At 40.3% G+C, this 20973-nt stretch overlaps 1 protein-coding gene and 1 pseudogene across 6 annotated transcripts in view; one reads left to right on the top strand and one right to left on the bottom strand.

Annotated features, from left to right (window-relative positions):
• The window catches only part of Add3 (adducin 3), a 109232-nt gene that overhangs the window by 17341 nt on the left and 70918 nt on the right, over positions 1–20973 (bottom strand). For all 6 annotated transcript variants that reach the window (XM_021652189.2, XM_021652194.2, XM_021652191.2 and 3 more), the window contains exons 2-3: positions 12091–12302; positions 3316–3454 (exon numbers count right to left, since the gene is read on the bottom strand). In XM_021652189.2, the coding sequence (XP_021507864.1) occupies positions 3316–3454; positions 12091–12285 (334 nt within the window). In that variant the 5' untranslated portion in view covers positions 12286–12302. The remainder of the gene's footprint in view (positions 1–3315; positions 3455–12090; positions 12303–20973) is intronic.
• LOC110557677 (cytochrome c, somatic-like) lies at positions 17669–18084 on the top strand (annotated as a pseudogene).

Raw genomic sequence — 20973 nt, 5'->3', positions numbered from 1 at the left:
AAGGTCTTACAATTAAAGTCCAGGCACGACTTTAATTGTAAGACCTTTTAAAGAGAAACCCACCTGGTATCATGGTGGTGCATGCCTATAACCTCTGCATTTGGGAGGTGGAGAAAGAAGACTCAGAAGTTCAAGGCCATCTTTGGCTACACAGTGAGCTCAAGGCCAGCCTGAGCTACATAAGATCCTGTCTCAAAAATAAAATAAATGGTAGGTCGAAAGCTTGAGATCTTCAAAATTTGAAATATTGCAAACAAATCCAAAGAAACAGTTTCAATCATATATAGGCCATACGAAATACTTTAAATTTTGTTTTGTTTTTTGACATATAGAGTTTCTCTGTGTAGCCCTGGCTGTCCTGGAACTCACTCTGTAGACCAGGATGGCCTCAAACTTAAATGATCCACCTGCCTCTACCTCCCAAGTGCTGCGATTAAAGGCATGTGCCATCACATCCACTTAAAATAATTTAATTTTCAATAAATTTTTATAGTCATCATTATTTTGTTCTTTATTTTCTTTACGCTTCCAAAGTAACTTCGCTTTTTCACATCATCACAGAAATCTTCCAGACAGGTCCATTTCTACTTCCTGGCTTCTAAACACTACTGGGACATGGCTTTCATGCTGCCGTGCTCTGTCATTTACAACCCCAAATGTGTAGCCCTGATTCGGAATCTAGGATGCTCATATGGGAGAGTCTTGCATTAGTTCTTTCCTGCTATGCAGCCTTCTTCAGGACTTTGTATTTCCTCATGGGGCCTCCCTGCGCCCTCTTTCTGTAAGGGCAGTGGCCAGGTAGCACTGCTCTATAACCTCCTGCCAAGGCACTCTCCTGAGCACTCAACTGTGTTTACAACGGCTGCAGCATCTCAGCAACTCAAAGCAAACATGCCACAATCTGAACTTCTTTCATTTTCCAAGCAAGCAAGATCCCAAACCCTGGCCCTTCCTAGTTTTTCTTTTCTTTCTTTCCTTCTTTCCTTCTTTCCTTCTTTCTTTCTTTCTTTCTTTCTTTCTTCCTTTCCTTCCTTCCTTCCTTCCTTCCTTCCTTCCTTCCTTCCTTCCTTCCTTCCTTCCTTCTTTCTTTCAAATTATAGAAATCTTATAGTCCTTTCTTGCACAGAAAAATCTAGTGTGGCTTAAAAAAAAAAAAATCAAGCCAGTTTAAAAATGTCTTCCCATAAAGGGAGGCCAGACCTGGCTATGATGACTGACATCTGCCACATTTCCATCACATTTAACTATCACTTGCCCTGCCTGTGCTCTCACCATTTTGTTGTTGTTGTTCTATTCTTCCCCTCAGAGAGCAAACAGGCCATTATCTTTATTTCTGCTCCTTGAAGAACCCAATCTCATGCCCATTTTTTTTTTCCCACTTGGTTCCTGGACTTGGGTATTTTCTCTCCATTTTAAGACATACTACATACATACTTGCTTCAAGCATCAGCTGAAATGGTACCTCCTCAGAGAGGTTGTTTCTGATGACCTTATCTATGTACTGCCTAGACACCTCCAGAACATCGCCATATTGTAATTCTCTGCATGGCATTCCCTATTGTCTGATCTTCTTTATTTAGTGCATTTCCTAACTCCAAGAAAAAAATCTTGCCTGTGTAGTCCTTGTCCCCAAATCAGTGCTTGGCACAAATGCTCACTGTTATAGAGTGCTTAAAAATAGCTCCAGCTTTGAAGTTTTGTTTCTGCTGGTAGACTCTCCTGGAAGCTAAAATCCAGCCACTGGGTGGGTCACACTTGCCCCTCCCCAGCACAGCACTAAGCTGTCACTAAGCTGCCCAGGGTTCTCGGCTATGTTCGCTTGTTTTTCTCCCTCATACACTCACAATCACATCTGATGCAGGCACTTAACATGTCTCACTGAGATTCTGTCAAGGTCTTTAAATGATCTGACTTCAGTTTCTTTTCTTTTCTTGGAACTCATTCAGATCATCAGCCATTAGTCCTTACTTCACACGGGTTTTGCTTTCATGCTGGCAACTGTCTTGGGTCTAAGAGTGAAGGGTCTTTTCAGTATGACCCACTTCCTTTCCTTAGACTGCAACCCCAGGGCCCTTAGGCCCAAGGTAATGGTGCACTTGGAGTTCTACAAACAACCACCTTGCACTCTCCTATTATCGGGTCTCAAGTGCCTGGAAAAGACTTGAATTCAATGAAGTCTGACTTAGAAATCTCTATCAACAAAAGAAAGAGATAGTAGAGGACAAATAAATGAAAGTAAACCTCCTTATCTCCCTACTTTTCTATGAGGCAAGGTCTGCTGGCTCGCTCTGTGGCCTCTGCACCTGCCCTCACTGCCAAGATTCTGAATACAATCATCACAGTCAAACAATGACTGGAGCTTCCAGCCCATGAGTCTTACTATTAGCAGGGAAGTTCAGTAACACAAACTGAAGCTCTTACCAACGAGCTATGCAATGACTAAAACATCCTCCCTTACACGGTGCTCCCACTAGATACCCTTCCTCACTAGACTTTGACTGATGGTCCTCTGCTTTCATCCAGTTTTCTTCAGTCTCCTTCAGGCAATAATCGACTCCACCTCTCAGCTCACAGCAAGAGGACACTGGAAAGGGGAACAGGTAACTTCTTGTGACAGGCTTCTAAATTTTTCCCTCTACAGTTACTGTTATTGTTTGAAGTGGAAAAGTCCACTACAGGCTCATGTGTTGAATGGTTGGTCCCCAGTCTGTGCCCTGTTGAGGAGGCTGTACCACCTTGGAAAGGGGGTCGTGAGATATAGGCCACCAGGCACAGGCCACTCTGCTCTCTCTGCTTCTTGTGCTGTGATAGCTGTTCCACCTTAGGCACCTATCTCACAGCCAGAGCTGTTTTACCTTTCCTGCTATGATGGACTGAGACTGTGAGCCCAAATGGAGCACAGGTAACTACTACAATGGCTTTCCAGGGTTAATGAAAATGCATTCATCTGGGACAGAGAGCATGCTTGTAATAGTTTATAAGGTTCACAAAGTCTAAGTGGCTGGCTGATATGCCACTCCAAGTGTCAGATGGTACTGACTTTTAAAAGGTACTGGGGACTGAACCTATGGCCTTGTGCCATATGGCCACTGAACAACATCTGCAGAACTCTTTTTTACTTTTGAGGGTCTTCATTAATTTTCCCAAGCTGGCCTTGATATGATGACCCTTGGCTTCCACTCCTCTGCAGTTGGTACTGTAGGCTTATGCTACCGAGCTATATGTTATATACTGAAGGGCTGAATCTGAACAGAATAAGTAGCCAGAGAAGTACAGTTCGTCAATAGAGAAAATATAAAATCACAATTGACATACTCAGGGGAGGTGAGGAAAAGCCTGAGAAGGAGGTGCCCATGATGTAATCTGCAATCTGTTGTAAGGCTAGTAACCCGGTTGGGTTGTGGCCTTTCTTCATCTGCTCCTGAATGAGGCATTCTAGGTCTTCCCGAAAGGCCTGGAATACACAAAACAACACCTAAGCACAGACTCCTCATGCGGAACTTGATGCTTCAAACTTGCCTTGTAAAAACACTCTTTCTCCTGAGGATTTTAACTATGCTATTTACAACCAAATATGAAACATAAAATAACAGGTTAAGACACTAAAAGAAGCAAGACGCTCTTAAGGGAGAAAAAGCATTAGGTGTTCTTAATCTCAAAGAAAATAAGGTAATATTTAAGTAGACAGGCACAGTATTTTATTTACCATGCTAAGGGCTGAAAAGAAAAGAATCTCCAGACAGCCTCATTTAATATTTACGTAACTATAGAAAAAAAAAATAGATATGTTAACAGGCCAATCTCTTCTTGTAAAACTGTATCTTCATTTAAAAGAAAACCATTTAAAGAAGCTATAGTTACTATTCTTTGATTCAGTTAAAAAAATTACACCAACTACAATGTATATCACTCATTATATACATCATCTCTGAGAATGGACATAGTCTATTTGATTCAGTGTTCTTGGCCTTATATTCTTTCAGGATGACTTTAGGGTAGCTTCCAACAGAGTAAAATGAAGAAAAATGAAATAATTTAGATATAAGCAAGGAAAGTCAAAGTAATGTAAAAAATAAACCCATGGAAACGAGTAAGAGCCAGAAATGAGGTTAAGGTATTAAGGGTACACCATAAAGTTGTACATATTTGCTAGAAATGGGTTAAAATGTATCTAATCTCCTAGGGAACACACAGGCATCAGGAAAACCTGTACAGTGTACTGATTTAATGGCTTTAAGATTAACAACTTGTTGCTCAAGAGTTATAAGCATCTGTAAAAGTGATAAGAAAATTCCACTAAGTGAGATGACACATCTTCACAAGGTTACTCAAAGCCACAGGTAATAAATCTCAGGGGTAAGGCATAGCACAAATGTTCTCACTCTATATAACCCACAATATAGTAAACACCACCATAAAGCTTTGGATTATCTATGGTGTCATGGGAAGGTGGAAAAGCCCCTCTGACATCAAGGTTACATCAAGGTTGAATGTCTTGGCTAAGTCTAAATGGCTTCTATGTGTCATAAAGAAAGCTATTTTCAATGTAAATAAACAGTCTTTTCACACAGTTGACAACAGAGCAGAAGATGGTAATTTTTTTAAAGTTAAAGATTTAATTTTTGTCATATATATTCATAATTCAATTTTTGTTTCATATGGTTTTGGAAGGTTATTCAGGTAACTACTTAGTTCATAAAAAGTGTAGCAAGTGAAGCAAGTGTAACAAGTGTAACAATTACCACTGATATAAACTATTTCTGTTGATTCTATAAAATTGTCAGTAAACTTACTCAGCTTTCAAATATTAGAAGAGCAGGCATGATGATGCACATCTATTTGCTCAGCACTTAAAAGGCTGAGGAAGGGGGATGCTGAGTTTGAGAACAGCCTGGGCTACATACTGAGTTCCAGGCCCGCCAGCGGGGCAACATAGTAAAACTCTACATTAAAATAAAGAAACCAATAAACCAATCAACAAAATATTAAAATTGCATTGTCTTTAATCATTAATTACAACAATCAAATATCAATAAAGTAATTCTTTTTGGTTGGTTGACATGAAAGATTCCTAAAATATGCAATGACTTGCTCAAGGCTGCATATCTAATAAGTAAAGAGAATAAAAATCTAAACGTAGAATTTTCACTTGGGCAGAAACGCCTTTCCTAACTCTATCAGAGTTGGGGTGCACATCTGAAACCAAATATAAGACAGCAGGTGTGCTGGGACAAGGAACGCTGAGTGAGGCCCCGGCACTGGAGCATTTGGTTGGATGTGGATAAAGCAAATGAAGTTATTCGACGGATTATTGCTAAATGTATGTCCTCATGCAGCAAGAATTCACCAAAGCACAATGAGACATGAGCTTTTAAGCAGGCAGCCAGGCTGCCCCTGGCTTCTAGAGAGGGGAGCCGGGTAAGTCTCCAGTAACAACATTCAAGCGCACAGCATAAACCACGTCTCCCTCCGCAAAGAAGAGCATAGCTGGAGGAACTGGAGACTGTGACTTTCTATAAACAGTATAATTCAGTGACAGAATCTTCAAAGACCGAGCTATAGTCCAAGAAATTATGACTGTAATCCTTAAAGCATTGCCACAAGTGTGCACAAGTGTGCCGTGTGCTTTAATTTAGGAATTCATGTGCAGAACCCCCTCGAACACAAGTGTGCACAAGTGTGCCGTGTGCTTTAATTTAGGAATTCATGTGCAGAACCCCCTTGGACACAAGTGTGCACAAGTGTGCCGTGTGCTTTAATTTAGGAATTCATGTGCATAACTCCCTCGAACACAAGTGTGCACAAGTGTGCCGTGTGCTTTAATTTAGGAATTCATGTGCATAACCCCCTCGGACACTCCCCACAGTGTGCCGTGTGCTTTAATTTAGGAATTCATGTGCATAACCCCTCGGACACTCCCCACAGTGTGCCGTGTGCTTTAATTTAGGAATTCATGTGCATAACCCCTCGGACACTCCCCACAGTGTGCCGTGTGCTTTAATTTAGGAATTCATGTGCATAACTCCCTCGGACACAAGTGTACACAAGTGTGCCGTGTGCTTTAATTTAGGAATTCATGTGCAGAACCCCTCGGACACTCCCCACAGTGTGCCGTGTGCTTTAATTTAGGAACTCATGTGCATAACCCCTCGGACACTCCCCACAGTGTGCGAGGCACTGTGCTGCCTACCTGAGTTGCTCCATTTTATTTTGCAGCAGGTGTGTAATGCAGTTTCCTTGTTTACCAGTGAGGAGGCTGCAGTGCAAGCTAGAGAGTTTTTTAACAAATGATGGATGAGGGAAGTTTTGAACACTGATAGAAAACAAGCATTGCCAAGATGTATTATGCATTACATTAAAAAAGGATTTAAACTAAAACATATGTCAGCTCTTTGGGACTTCAGGAAACATACAACTGCCTTGAATTTTCCTAGTTTTTTTCTGCTTGCCCTTATAATCTAACACCCTGGTCTAGCCTTCAGCATCCTTTCATTCTACTCTGTCAGATGGAAGTGCTGACTTCCACTGTGATTCTTTCTGAGGAATTCCTCCCTTTATCTAACACCTGTCTTATGCAACCTTCTTGGAGTCCTCCTAAACACAGTAGTTGGGGGGTAACCTCAGTATTTCATCTCTATGACCTATTCTGAACTCCAGATTTCCTTCTATCACATTCAGGGTGCTGCTAATACAGCTGTCTTCTTATGCTACCACACCACGAGAGCTCATGATTAGGACCGTGTGCCTTTCGTTTTTCTAGATACTCTGTTGTCTAGTTTATCTCAGTTACCAAAACACTAAGTTTTATTTTTATTTTCCTAAGTAAAAAGTGAAGAATCTTGACTTAACTAAAGGATGGTGAAGATTCACTTCATAGGTTTTTAGAAAACAGTTCTGTTAGTCTGTCATTTAAATGGAGGATTGATTCTTCCTGTGTAATAACTGCATTACAATAAAAAAAAATAAGATTTAAACTTCATTGGGTGCTATATAAAGAAGCCATTTAAAGTTGCAACTTAAAATCCTCCTTGAAAACTTAGCTTGTCTTTAAAGTTGAAAGTTTAAACCGCTTTCTCATCAAATACAAGTCTAAAAGAATAGAGTAGATACGCTTAGGTAAAAGGCTGAAGTCAGGAGTTAAGCTTATCTGAATCTTGCATCCTTTTACTTTCTTTCATTGTTGCGTAAGACTATAAAATTAAATTTCATAAAATATAGATACAAATAAAGAGGTAAGAGAGAAAGCTCGGTTAGTAAAGTCCTGCCACCCAAGCCTGAAGACCTGAGAACATAAGTAAGAAAATTAGGGCATGCCATGGGTGCAATAGTGGCCTGAATTGGTAGGAGGGCAACCAAATACTTTCAGTTTAGATGTAAGGCCTGCGTCACTGTTGTGGATATAAACGTGGTTTTGTTCTGGTCCCACGTGTAGGATGTGGACTGATTCGGATGGTCCACAGCAGCAGAGTATTTGCCTCATGCGGGCTTTGAGAGGAGCCCTTTGCCAGCTGCAGAGGACTCTGAAGAGAGAATAAATGCCAGAGCCCAAAGAGTGTGGAGCTTGGAGAAAGAACAAGGCTGCTGCTGCTCCCCCCTTGCTGCTCCTGGTTGCTGTTGTGAGACAATAAATAAATAAGTAAATAAGTAAGTAAATAAATAAATAAATCTCCTGAAATGAGGATTGGACTAGCTCCAAGGAACCCAATGACCCTAACCAGCAGGAAGCAGCCAGGAGAACTGTGTCTCCTCTCCTACTAAACCTTTCTCTCTCCTACCTAGTGTTGGGGTGTTGGAAGGGACTGGGATGGAGTAGGGAGAAAAAGATGTAACAATCGTGAATAAAAGCAATTTTCTGGTTAATGGTGTTTTTTTGTTTTTGTTTTAAAGCATGCCTACATTCCACAGAAAGAAATGAGTGCCTGGTACTATAAATCTGACCAAGAATCCATGACCAGGAACTCATAGGTCCCAGGAATGAACCTACTACTATTATTTACTAAATGAATATAATATCAAATTGTGTTAGCTATAAATTCATCTCTCTCTGTAGATTAATACAGCTTTTAGTCCTCATCAGGGAATTTCTTTGTGCAGTAGATGGCTGTTAATGCAGAAACTCACAATTGGTCAAAGTGGAGAAAATAAATGTCTGTAGAATGCTCAGCCATAAGTGGGACATCTTATTCATATTTTCTTTCCCTAAGACTCAGGGAACATCAAGGAAGAGGAGGGAGAAAGATTACGAGCCAGAGGCTAGAGAGGTAAACGTGTCTGCTTAACTCACAGCAGCTGTGGTGCTTGCGCATGATCAAGCCTGTGAACAGTTCAGCAAGGAGAGAGGCTTACAGGCCACCATCACTAGCTAAGGAGCAACTATGGGAAGGAAGAGTCTGCTTTGGGAGTGCAGTCCTTGGCAGACTACCACTGCTGCGGTGGAGGGCCCTACATCAGCACAAACTGGACTTGATGGGAAATCTGAGAGAGAGAGAGAAAGAGAGAGAGAGAGAGAGAATGAATATAAAGTCAGGGAGGCACAGAGGATGGCAGATGGATATCAAAGGAGTTAGGGTGAGGTGTCTGGGATAATTAGGATAAAAATATTTTGTAGGAAGCCTGGAGTGGTGATGCCTGTCTTTAATCCCAGCACTCAGGGAGGCTGAGGCAGACAGATCGCTGTGATTTCGAGGCCACCCTGGTTTACAAAGCAAGTCCAGGATAGCTGGGCTACACAGAGGAACCTTGTCTTGAACACCCCCAAAAATAATATGTTATTATAAAAAGAATAATAGTTAATATATGCACACACACACACACATATAGTAGGTATTTGTGAAACTCTTCAAGAATTAGTAAAAGATTAAAACAATAACAACAAAAACAGGTGTGGCACGTGCTTGTAATCCTATGGCAGGGGAAGTGGGCACAGGAAGATCTTTGGAGGCTGCTGGCTAGCCAGCTTAGCCCATTTGGCCAGTTCAGGTCATCCCCACCCACACAACCTGTCTGCCAAAAAAGTGGGGAGTGAACAATATCTGAAGCTTCCTTTGGCTTCTGAACACATGCACTTACACACACTGCGGCACCCACACACTTACACAAAACATGTATACTAAAAGAAAAGCACTTTGAAAAGAAACTGACCTGATGCAATTATTTTAGCTAATGCTACAAACAAACCACAAAACACACAGCCAGATTTATTAGTAATGTCTGCCTTAGGAGACTTAGGTAACAGAATCCCAAGCAATGTTAAAGACATACCCACTTCTGGATATTATACCTCGTAATAATTACCAGAGAGGAGAACTCTGTATGTGTGTGTTGGGGGGGGCGGGGCAGCGGGGTGTTATGTGTTTAGATTTCTCCTAAAGCAAGATTAGGAGCAAAGCTTCCTTAGATTTCGCCATTAAGGAATGTATTAATCTGGAAATAGATGACCACTGGACCTACTGAGATAAAACAAACCAAGCAAACTTTCCTCTGGTTGGTCTTCCTCCTACACTGACTTAATAATATAAAGGTAAGGTTTGAATAGTAACTTTTCTTCAAGTTGGTATATAAATAAAAGTTTATAAAGGATATTTGCATCTTAGGCTTCCTAAGTGACCAGAAAGAATATGGTGATTCTGGCCAATTACTTGCATAAAGGCACACCATTAAATTTCTTCTAAGCACAAGATATTTTCCTGCTATTTTAGAATACCATTTATGTCAGGTATTTGAGATACATTACCTATACTTCAAATATGAAAGAAAGTTGTGAAATCCTTAGAAAGAAACAATATTTTTCTTAAAAGTCAAAAGAAGACAAAGTCTCTTTTTTCCCTCATAGCCACAGTTCTGAGACGTGTTCTTTGTTCGTTCAGGTGTTGTTTTGCATATATACACATTTGCGTGTGTCCACAGTGTCGTATCCCTAGAAATTCCCCTTGGGTTGGCCCGAATTAACTTAAGCAACAAAATGCGAAGCTGTAAAATGATTTGTGAGCAGAAACTTTCCACTGTTTTAGAGGCTTTGGGAGTCACAGTTTAACAGAATGGCACCTGGGTTAAAACTACAATCCCACCATTTAACCAGGCCCTAAACCATTCCACCAGTTATTTAAGACTCCAATTTTCAATTTATTCATGTGTAAATATGTCAATGTTTCTTTAAGTTGTTTGGAGGATCAATAATTTCTAGAAGTTTGTAACAGGTTCCTGGCACACAATGAGAGTTTAATTTAAAAAGTATATTTTGCTTCTATTAGTTTCTCTGGTTTTGCTTTCTTCTCAAATAAATCTGTTACTTATAAACATAAATTAGTAAAAACTTTGATTTGGCTTTTATTGGGTATAAATTTGTCTCATAAAGTAGACTCCAATAATCTTAGGAGACCAAAAAAAAAAAATTTAAAAGAAATATAGCAGCAGGAACCCTACAAAATTATACTTAAAGGAACAAGGGTCCTTTAATCCCAGTACTTGGGAGGCAGAGGCAGCTAAATCTCTGTAAATTCAAGGTCAGCCTGGTCTACAGAGCAAGTTCCAGGATAGCCAGGACTACATAGAGAAATCCTGTCTCAAATGAATAAATAAATGGAAAGATACATTATAAAAAATGAAATAGTCTCAACACTATGATGTATTTAATGAAGGAATACTAGAAAACAAAAAATTTGGCATAGAAATTAACTTGGTACTTTTTCCATTTGAATTTTCACTGACTGTGGGGCATTTACCCTAAAAAAAAAAAAAAAAAAGAAATGTTTTACAATCTTGAACAAAATTTGGTCTTGATTTCATATTTTCAGTTGCTGTAGAGTGTAGGTTTCAACAATCATTTGGCCAGTAAGTTAATTCATAACTGTGGGTTCTTTAGGTTTGAATATAGCAAGGCACCGGGCATGGACTCTGTCATCATCATTTCTCTGGTTAATCTCTGTTCTATTTGGAAGGGTTCTTTTAAACCGGCACCACATTTACAAACTCCTTCAAAGCTTGCACTAACTTTCTTTCAATGCTTTCATCACGGCCACTGTAAGGGAAAATTACTCAGAATGGAATTCCCCTTTGGCTTTGGACTCCTGTGATTAAATTCACAAGGGCACATAACAAAATGATTTACCAGGCCACATTAGGCAGCTGGATGGTCTGTGCTTATTTTAGCAGCTAAACTGGAAACCTAATATAATCCTAACCTAGATACCATGTGCCTATGTGTGCTAACTCTGCCTCAAGAGTCCTATGATCTTCATTATGCACAAACTTACGAATCCATTCTGCTTCTCAAAAAAGTGATTTTCTCATTTCCCATTACTTTATGGGACCTGTGTAAATTCACTAAAGCAATGATTCTCAACCTGGAGGTCATGACCCCTTTGAAGTCAACCATTTCATGGGGGTTGCTTAAGGCCATCAGTAAACACAGGTATTTACATTATGAGTCATAACAGTAGCAAAATTACAGTTATGAACATGAAAAACTGAAGCAAATGGTCGCAGCATTAAGGAAAGCTGAGAACCACTGCACTAAAGCACTGGAAGAAATTTAACAAATCACTTCAATATGATTTAAGTCAACTACTGTATTGACAAAATTTTCAGCTTAAGCTAAATTTATAATCCACTTTTAGCCTAGCTAATGTGGGGTGCCTGCATATATGTATTCATATACGCGTGCTTGCATTAACAGTAAGCTACTTACGCACAGAACTTCTCAAAGTCCTGAAGTCCTTCTATACTGCTATGAGTGTGAAGATGAAGGCACCAAAGGGACACAAAAATATGCACGTGAATATGCCTAGCTTGCTCCAGGACTTGAGCACACTGGCCACTCTGCTCAGATAACGTCTTAACTGAATGTCCTCCAGCTTTCAGCAGAACCACCTGTCTTTCTTTAGATGAAATCACACCCAGAAAATGTACACAGAGCCAATGTACATTACTGAGATAATGATTTGTTACTATTAAAGCTTTGTACACACATTTCTAAGTGAGTCACTCTTTCTTTTCCTATCCCTTCTTCTACCTGAAGGAGTTCCAGCAATCTCATTACATCATATCAAGGGCTCCAAGGAGGAGGAAAGGTTTATTATTACTTTAACTCACAGGACTCTGCAGGATCTGAGTAACTCGCTTCCTCTGCTCCATCATATTGAAGTCTTGCCGTAGATCAGGAGACATGTTCCTCTCTCGAAGGTACTCCGGATCGCTTTCATTGATTCGGTCAAAATATCTCTCTTTGTGAGGCATGCTGGGAGGGGGAGGAGTGGTGATCACAGCTTGGCTGGTGTCTGAACTCATGTTTCAAGTCTTGTTCTCTACATAATAAACACAAAGACAGGACAACATTTATTCCAACACCTTTACAGGAGCCAATAGAACTTGTGACCATTTTCAGAGCTAACAAATTTTTAAAGGACTTTTTAAAGGACTCAGTGGTCATGGTACCCCAGAGTAAAACACGGCACACTGATGGTGTGCCGCATCAGCGCATCTCTCCTGGTGCATGCTTTATGTCAGACCAAACTGTTGCCCCATTCAAGGATCCTTTCATTCCTCAGGGTAACTTACTGATGGATGGAAGGCATACAACTAGGGTTTCCAAATGACTCAGTAACTTCCCAAGAGAATGTCAGAACTGTGAAGATAGCTAGACTATATCACTCAGGCAGATGGTGCTTCAGACTCCAAGAAAGAACAAAAACTCTTCAGAAGTCACATGAACAATTGACTCAGTTATCATGATTACTGATACTGAGGATAACACTTGACTTTATACTATCAAGACTAATTTATTTGGGCTTTATTATATTTCTTTTCCAGTCTGTGGCAAGTACACAATGTAACAATAAACATTTATAAACTTTTCTTGCAATTTTATACATAAACACATTGTTTTGTATTTTACGAAAATATCACACTGTGGAGTGTAGTGAGAGTTCTGGTTCCTTTAAAACCCCAGTTATGTTATGTGAATATATTTTTGTTTTAATCCCAGGTGTGGGATATGGGGCTGCTTCAGATTGTCCACAGCCATTAATTGTCTCTTGCTCTAGCAAGGGCATGGTTTTGCCAACTGCAGAAACTTTTCATTTGGAATTCTGGGGAGTGTAGAGAGGGTATAAAAAGGCCAGAGCCCCAAGAGAGGACCTTCAGCAGCTGCTCCTCCTCCCCTCTGCTGCCGGTTCATCCTGCTGCTGTATCTGCTGTTGCTGGAATGCTGGATATTCTGACAATGAAGACTGATCTTGCCTCAAAGAACTCTATGCCCCTAACCAACAGGAAGTAGCCTATAGAGGTCTAAGCCCCCTTTCTCCTCTAACCTTCTTTCTCTTCTACTTAGTGTTGGGGGCTTGGGAGGGATTAGGTAGAATAAGGGTTGGAAAAAAGATGGGAGGTATAAGAACCCAATAAAACAGATTTTTAAAAAATGTCTACAAGTGGCACCCAGATGTAGGGCAAGGTAAAATGGAAAACTTGGTTCCTAATGCTGTAGAGGAGACAGCTGGGTAAAAAAGAATGAATACAGTGTTTCAGGATGTCAGCAAAAGGTTTATTATAGCTGCTGCCACTGGGTTCTCCTGCTTTGCTCTCAGAGGAGATTTTCTACTTTTACTTTCCTCTTCTCCTCCTCCTCCTTCCTATATTTCATTTCAAAAAAGTTTGGGAGAATGGCTAAACAATGGGGAAAGTTGTGAGTAGATATGGAAGGGTCTAAAGAAACAAAAAATGGATGCAAGAGAAAAACCAGAAGGGTCACTCTATTCTCTCATTTTTGAAAGGACAACAGAATTGGCCATGCAACTAGAGAGTTTGTGGGTAGAAGCTGAAGTGCTTGGAAAACAAAAGGCACCAAAAAAGGGAGATCAAAAGGCTTCACACCTGGTGACTGAAAGCAGGAGCTTCCCACAAGTGCTGTCCGGCACTGCACAGTGCACTTTAGACTTTAAGTCCCTGAAACCCCTGGGAAGGGCAAGGACCGGGAGAAGGCAGCCATACAGGATGACAGGGTTACAGAGAAAAAGCTCATTTCAAAAGAAAGGGTTAATCTTGAGCCAGGCATGCTGCCAGAGGAGTTGCCTGGGATTACAAAGTCACCATCGATTTTCCCAGTAACTGTGCTAATGGCTTTGATCATGAATATGATGAGGTAACATGGCATCCAACAGAAAAAAATAGATCTGCGGCATTTTAACGAGGTTGTTTTCTATGAAATGCATTCCCCTTTTGTTAAACAAATACTAAGTAACTGGGCTACCCAAAATAGAATTATTCCCCAAGAATGGAAGGGATGGGTGATAGCTGTGCTAGAGGCCGGTCAGCAGTTGCAATGGTTAACGTGGTAGAGGAAGGAAGCTGCAAATATAGAACTATGAAAGAGAGAACAAGGGGAATAAATATTGTTAAAGATCAATTGCTTCGTGAAGGATGGAATTCTGACCTTACAAGAACAAATTCAATTTGATGATGCCATCATAGAATAATGTTGCTTGGCAGCTTTAAGAGACTGAGAAAAGATCCACCTGATTTATTAAGAGAATACAAAGCTCTGGTTACAAAACCTTCACAGACTTTATGCAGAGATTGGCTTCAGCTGTAAACAACACTGTATCAGACCCTGATGCCAGACAGGTGTTGATAGAGACCTGGTATTTGAGAATGAGAATACCAAATGTAAGAGGGTAATTAGACCATTAAAGACAGGAGCAGCACCAATGGACAAATGGGTAAGAGACACAACTGATATTGGTTCTCCTGAGCATCATGCCAATATCATAGGACAAACAATAGCTAGAGGTCTCAGATATCAAAATACCCAATGCTTTAATTACAGTGAATGTGCCATTTGCAAAGAAATTTTAGGGCTAAAAAACCAGAATATTCCAGGTGTATTAACTCTGAGAAATAAAGGTATTTTCAGTCATAGAAATGGCAGTGAGTTCTCACTCGGAAAAAACCAGATGCTTCCCAGGGTTTGTAGATGCTGTGGTAAGGGGTGTCACTGGACTAATGAATGCAGGTTCAAGAAGGACATACCAGGTAATCTGCAGCCAGGAAGTGGCTTTGGAGCTGTAGCTCGAGGCCCAGCAGCAAAAAGTACAATCCATTTCAGATAAGAGCAGCTGAGTTACCGACCCAAAGAGATCCAAACTGCATTTGGTCCACTGATAATATCCTTTTAAGAAAGCAGTAACAAGTCATTCATGTTGGAAAAAAAGCCAGTTTTTAGAGTAAAAGAGGGGAAATATAGTGAGAGTTTTGATTTCTTTAAAAACTCAGGAATGTTAATGTGAATGTTTTTGTTTTAATCCCAGGTGTAGCATATGGCACTGCTTCAGATGGTCCACAGCAATTAACTAAGATTGTCTCGTGCTCTAGCAGAGGCGTGGTTTTGCCAGCTGCAAATACTCTACATTTGGAATTGTGGAGACTCTGTAGAGGGGATAAATGCCAGAACCCCAAGAGGGCAGGGAAGGGAGCGCTTGGAAGAAGGTGGCTGCTGTTTACTCCTTGCTGCTCCTGGCCGCTGCTATTACTGGTTTGTCAAGTGGTTCTAAGAAAAGAGATAAGAAACTGGAGCTATCCTAATGAGATGAAGACTGGACCTGCCCCAAGGAACTCAACACCCCTAATCAGCAGGAAGTCGTCTAAAAAGACCTCAGTGGCCTCTCTCCCCACTAATGTTCTGTCTCTCCTACCTGGTGTTGGGGTGTTGGAAAGGGTTAGGCTGGAGAAGGGTGGTAGATATAAGAACCCAAATGAAGTAGTGTGAAAAAATACATCAATAGAGGAGAGTTTGAAAGTTCCTAGTATAGTCTGAGAAGCACTGAACTGGAGTAGTGGTTTAATGGTAAATGGGTTTGTATGGGTAATAAAAACACTAAAGAGAGCAAAACTGGACTAGACCTAATAGTAAAGAGTTGCCTGGGGTACGACAGTGTGACAGTTTCACAACACTGCAATTATACTTTAATGCTACTAGGGCTGAGCACTTACTAGTTAAAACAGTAAATTTTATCATAATTTTAAACAACTCCAAATAGAACACCAACTTAAATGTAAAACTATACATCTTTCTGGAAGAAAGGCTTATGGGATACAGCAGACCTCTTAATACTAGGTTAACACTCTACTACTGAGATATATATTTTCAGTCTTTTTTTTTTTTAAAGATTTTCCCATTTATTTATTTATTTATTACAATTTATTCACTTTGTATGCCAGCTGTAGTCCCCTCCAAATCCCACCTTTCCTTCCTCTTCTTATCCCATGTCCCTCCCCCAGTCCACTGATAGGGGCGGTCCTCCCCCCCCCATCTGACCCTAGCCTATCAGGTTTCATCAGGACTAGCTGCATTGTCTTCCTCTGTGGCCTGTGCCCCCACCCCACACCAAGGGGAGGTGATCAAAGAGCCAGACACTGAGTTCCTGTCAGAGACAGTCCCTGTTCCCATTACTAGGGAACCTACTTGGAGTCTGAGCTGCCATGGGCTACATCTGTGCAGGGGTTCTAGGTTAGAGCTCCATATGGAGCACAGAGGTATTTTCTGAGACTGATACTCCAACCAAGGACAATCTATCTTCAGTCTTAAAACTATGAAACTGTTACCAAAAACAAAAACACCCAAGGAAAACAGAACCAACTAGATCTTCAGAATCTAGAGTAAGGCTGCCTCTTAAACACCAAAACCATAAACTGGATTCTACCAAAATTTAAAATGTTTGTTTGCAAAAGATACTGTTAAAGAGAATGAAAGGGGGATGGAGAGAGAGAGACAGCCAGTGGTTGCTCAGCTCCAGAGGATCTGAGTGTGAATTCCAACACTCCAATGGCAGCTCACACCTGACTGTAACTCCAGTTCCAGGAGATCCTAGGCCTCTGTCCTTTACCCACCTATTAGCATGCATATACCCTCCACAAAGATAGATGCACACACACACACACACACAAAATTTAAAATGATGAAAATTTTAAGAGAGAGCGAGAATGAAGAGATACGGTATAGCCCATGTGGAAATACATTTCTAATGAAGGAACATGAAAAGAATATACATAATCTCTCAAAGGTTACCATTAAGCAAACAGATACTTCACCAAAGAGGATATACCCACAACTAGTGGGCACATGGAAAAACGTTCAGTATCACTCACTAGTCACTGGGGAAACATAAAGCTGCAATAATAGATCACTACACAGATTATCAGAATGGTTAAAATAAAAAGTGAACTCTAAATGCTGGGAAGATACAGAAAAATCAGATCCTCACAGACTGCAAGCAGGATGTAAATGGTGCAGTTAAGGTGAAAGAAAGTTTGATATTTTATGGAAAACAAAATATGCAACTATTGTACAACCAGCAGTTATATCCCTGGACATTTATCCCAGAAAAAGAACAAGTCACACAAAAATATCTATACAAATCTTTACAGTAGCTTTATTTGTAGTAGCTCAGAACAGGAAAGAAGCCTCATGTTCAGTTCAAAATATAAATGTAGCTAAAATACAATATATACAAATATGGATGGTTACCCAGCAAAACAGGAACAAACTGTTTTTATATGCAACAGTCTGAATAAATTCTCCGTAAATTAAAATGCGTGAAAAAGCTAATCCCAAGAGAGCAGGATATCCATCTTCATGCCATAACATTTATGGTGTTGACCAGCCAGGAGCAAATTAAAAATGGGTGATGTTTAGAAAGGCAAGAATATTTTTGTTTAGAAGTCTGGGGTACGACAGTGTGACAGTTGACACACTGTGGAAAAAAGAAGCAAGCATAAGACTACACCAAATCTCCACGGTCTGTCTGGGTGGAAGACAGGCCAGGCTGCTGGATTCTCTTACACAGATGCCAACAAGAACAAAGGCATCACCCAGGGAGAGGGTACCCTGAGGAGTATTTGGAGAATTCCCGAAAGTACAGCACTGGAACAAAAATGACCTTCGCTGGAATTTAGAAGGGAGAAAAGGCAGACCTAATAGTTTATCTTAAAAAGGCTACAATGAGTAATTCCACTGCCTTATTGCAAAACAAATGTCTCATGGCTTTTAATATGTACTATAATTCATACACCAAAATTCAGATAATGAATGGCTAACAATGTTTTTGTTGGACAGTCCTGATTTAAGTAAAACTGACTTGTAATAAAGTGGATATTATCTTTTTTAAAATAACAATTCCAGCTGCATACATACTATCACTGTTCTCCCTTTCTCAAGGTAAGATTGGACTTAATTAGTAATATTCTACTTTCCACAAAGAATAGGGGGATGTCACCTCAAGCCTATTGAATGGTTTTATACTTAGGTTTATATAACTGGGCATATGACTATGTTTAAACACTGGGAAAAATCTATCACTGTCTCAGAAACAAGAAAACTCGCCCATGTTTCAGTTTGTGCTCACTGACCTGTTATAGGCAATGGTTAAATATAGAAGCAACTGTCTATTTTTGACAATGCTGATTTAATTAGAATTCCCTATATCAAGGATGCTGCCTTTTACCACTGAAAGACACTTGCTGTGGCTTATGTATAATATCAAACAGTATTTAATGCTTTAAAAAAAATAGCTAATTCCAATGGTTAAATGGTGCATGATTCATTTACATGCCCACATGATAAGAGTGTTGAAGTGGAGAAGAGACCAGAGGTTGGTGTGTGAGAGAGGACGGCATGCTCAAGATGGAGTTAAGATTCAATATATGTATTAAGTGAACATGAGCAAAACTAGAAAAACCTGAAGAGGGTCAGCGTCAGCACTGCTCCTAAGTGGGTACTGAAACATAGTTTTTAGTAAGTTTTTTAACTGAGAATTCCATACATGTATATAATGTTTTTCGATCAAGTCCACTCCCATCCCTCCCTTCCAATTCCTTCCTTATCACTGCCTCCCTGATCCATCATTTCCTCCCAACTTCATGGCTGTCTTTTTAAAGAGCCCATTACTGAATCCACTTCATGATGGCAGTATTTGCATGAGTGTACGGCCATCTATTAAAGCAAGGGTACCTTCTTGGGAGCCACATATCTGTAGAAAACTAACTTTCTCAGTAGCTAGAGCTGAAATTTACAATCCATGGTGGGATTGTAAGTGGCCTACTCTGACCCATGTTTTATGCATGCTGTCACAGCCACTGTGAGCTATTTTTTTTTAAATATTATTTTTATTGATGTTTTCTCTGTATGTGAGGGTGTTGGATCCTAGAGTAACAGACAGTTGTGAGCTGCCTTGTGAATGTTGGGAATTGAACCCAGATCCTCTGGAAGAGCAGTCAGTGCTCTTAACTGCCAAGCCATCTCTCCAGCTGTTATGTGTAACTTTTCTGTTGTGTCCAGAAAGCACTGTTTCATTGTAGTCATCCACTACTTCTGGCTCTAAAAATCTTCCTGACTCCTCTTCTGGGCCCTGGGAGGAGAATGGGATATAGCTGTCCCACTGAGGGCTGAGCACTCTAGAGTCTCTTATTCCTTGCACCCTGACCAGTAGATGTGTGCCATCATCTACTACAAAGTAAGCTTCTCTGATGAAGGATTACTCTGGGTATAAAGATAAGAATGTAGAAGGAAGTTTATTTCTACATCCACTTAGCAGGAAAATAGTAATAGGGTCTCCCTTAGAACAAAAGACCAACCCAGCCATGCTTTCTTAACCATGTCAATGGTGCTAGGCATGAGTTCACAAGAAGAGGGGCTTGAAATCCGATTAGAAAGTGGTTGGTTATTCCCATGACATGTGTCACTAGTACTTTGCCAGGCAAGACATTACTATAGCTCTCAGGGATCACACCTGTATGACTGATGGTCACTTCTCTCCTCTGATAGCATGCATTGCATCCTTCAGCAATAAGAAAGCTAGCAGGTTGGTATGACACTTCCAAGTTGGTACTAGCCTCATTTCTTCAAGTTCTGTGATTCAAACACGTGTCTTCAGCAACAGGGCCTTACAATCAAGGTTTGGAGGGTAACCAAGGCAATGGCAACCGCCTCTAATGTTTTGGAGTCTGTTGGACCAACAACTCAAAGGGATGTAACCTATTCCTAGTACTGGGCTTTAAAAAAATTAGCCTGTGGTGTTTGGGAGAGGCATCTCCTTCTACCCCCTACTTTAGGTTAATTCCTAATATAAGTTATATGTTTTTAGGAAGCTTCCACAATAGTAGATATGCCTTCTTCAAAGGTATTTGGTGTTATCACTCTCTGGAGTCCCTCTTCTATTCTGTCTTCTCATTCCCCATCCCATTTTAGTGTATCACTTTTGCAAGATGTTACTAATAGGGAAACTATATGAAGGCTACATAGGATCCCTGCTGTTTTTTTTTTTTTTTTACAACTGTGTATGCAGCTATAATTATCTGATTTTTTTAAATTAAAGTTTAATTTTGATAAAACTAACATTCTGTAAGCGTAGAAAAATCAGAATTAATAGTCCCCATTTCCAGTGATGTGAATTTATGATCAGCTCTGCAGTAGGGTAAAGCCTATACTATCCCTATCTTCAGACATTTTCAGTTCCAGAAAGCATTTTGAAACAATTTAACAAATATACCTAAATTGCATCTAAATAAAAATGTATGGATTCTGTTAACAATACCTGGAATACAGCACCACAAATACTTCTCATGGTGATTCATGGAGTTGTGGAATGTAAAATGTGGTTATAATAGCAGTCTTCCTAAGCTAAACACAGTTAAAACATGAAGCCCTCTGGGACACAAAACGAAATGCAGTATTAGGGGAATGGGCACCTAGTAGCTAGTGTTCAGATCTCAGTTCCAGTCAGAGTCACCCCTAAAGACAGCAGGCGAAATGCCAGCGCAGACATGAGCTGGGCAGGAGCGTGCTCTGTGGCCCGCTTGCATATGGCCGTTCTGCATGAGGTCTCCCACATAGCTAACTCACTGAAATGGTCGAGGAAGTTCAGATCATTATTAGCCTAAACATGTTTTTAAATAAATTCAGAGTTTCTATCTATGTGCTCTTTCCAG

This window comes from Meriones unguiculatus, chromosome 1 (assembly GCF_030254825.1).
Source record: "Meriones unguiculatus strain TT.TT164.6M chromosome 1, Bangor_MerUng_6.1, whole genome shotgun sequence".
In the NCBI taxonomy this organism is placed as follows: Eukaryota; Metazoa; Chordata; class Mammalia; order Rodentia; family Muridae; genus Meriones; species Meriones unguiculatus.
This window is presented reverse-complemented; position numbering and strand designations above follow the sequence as displayed.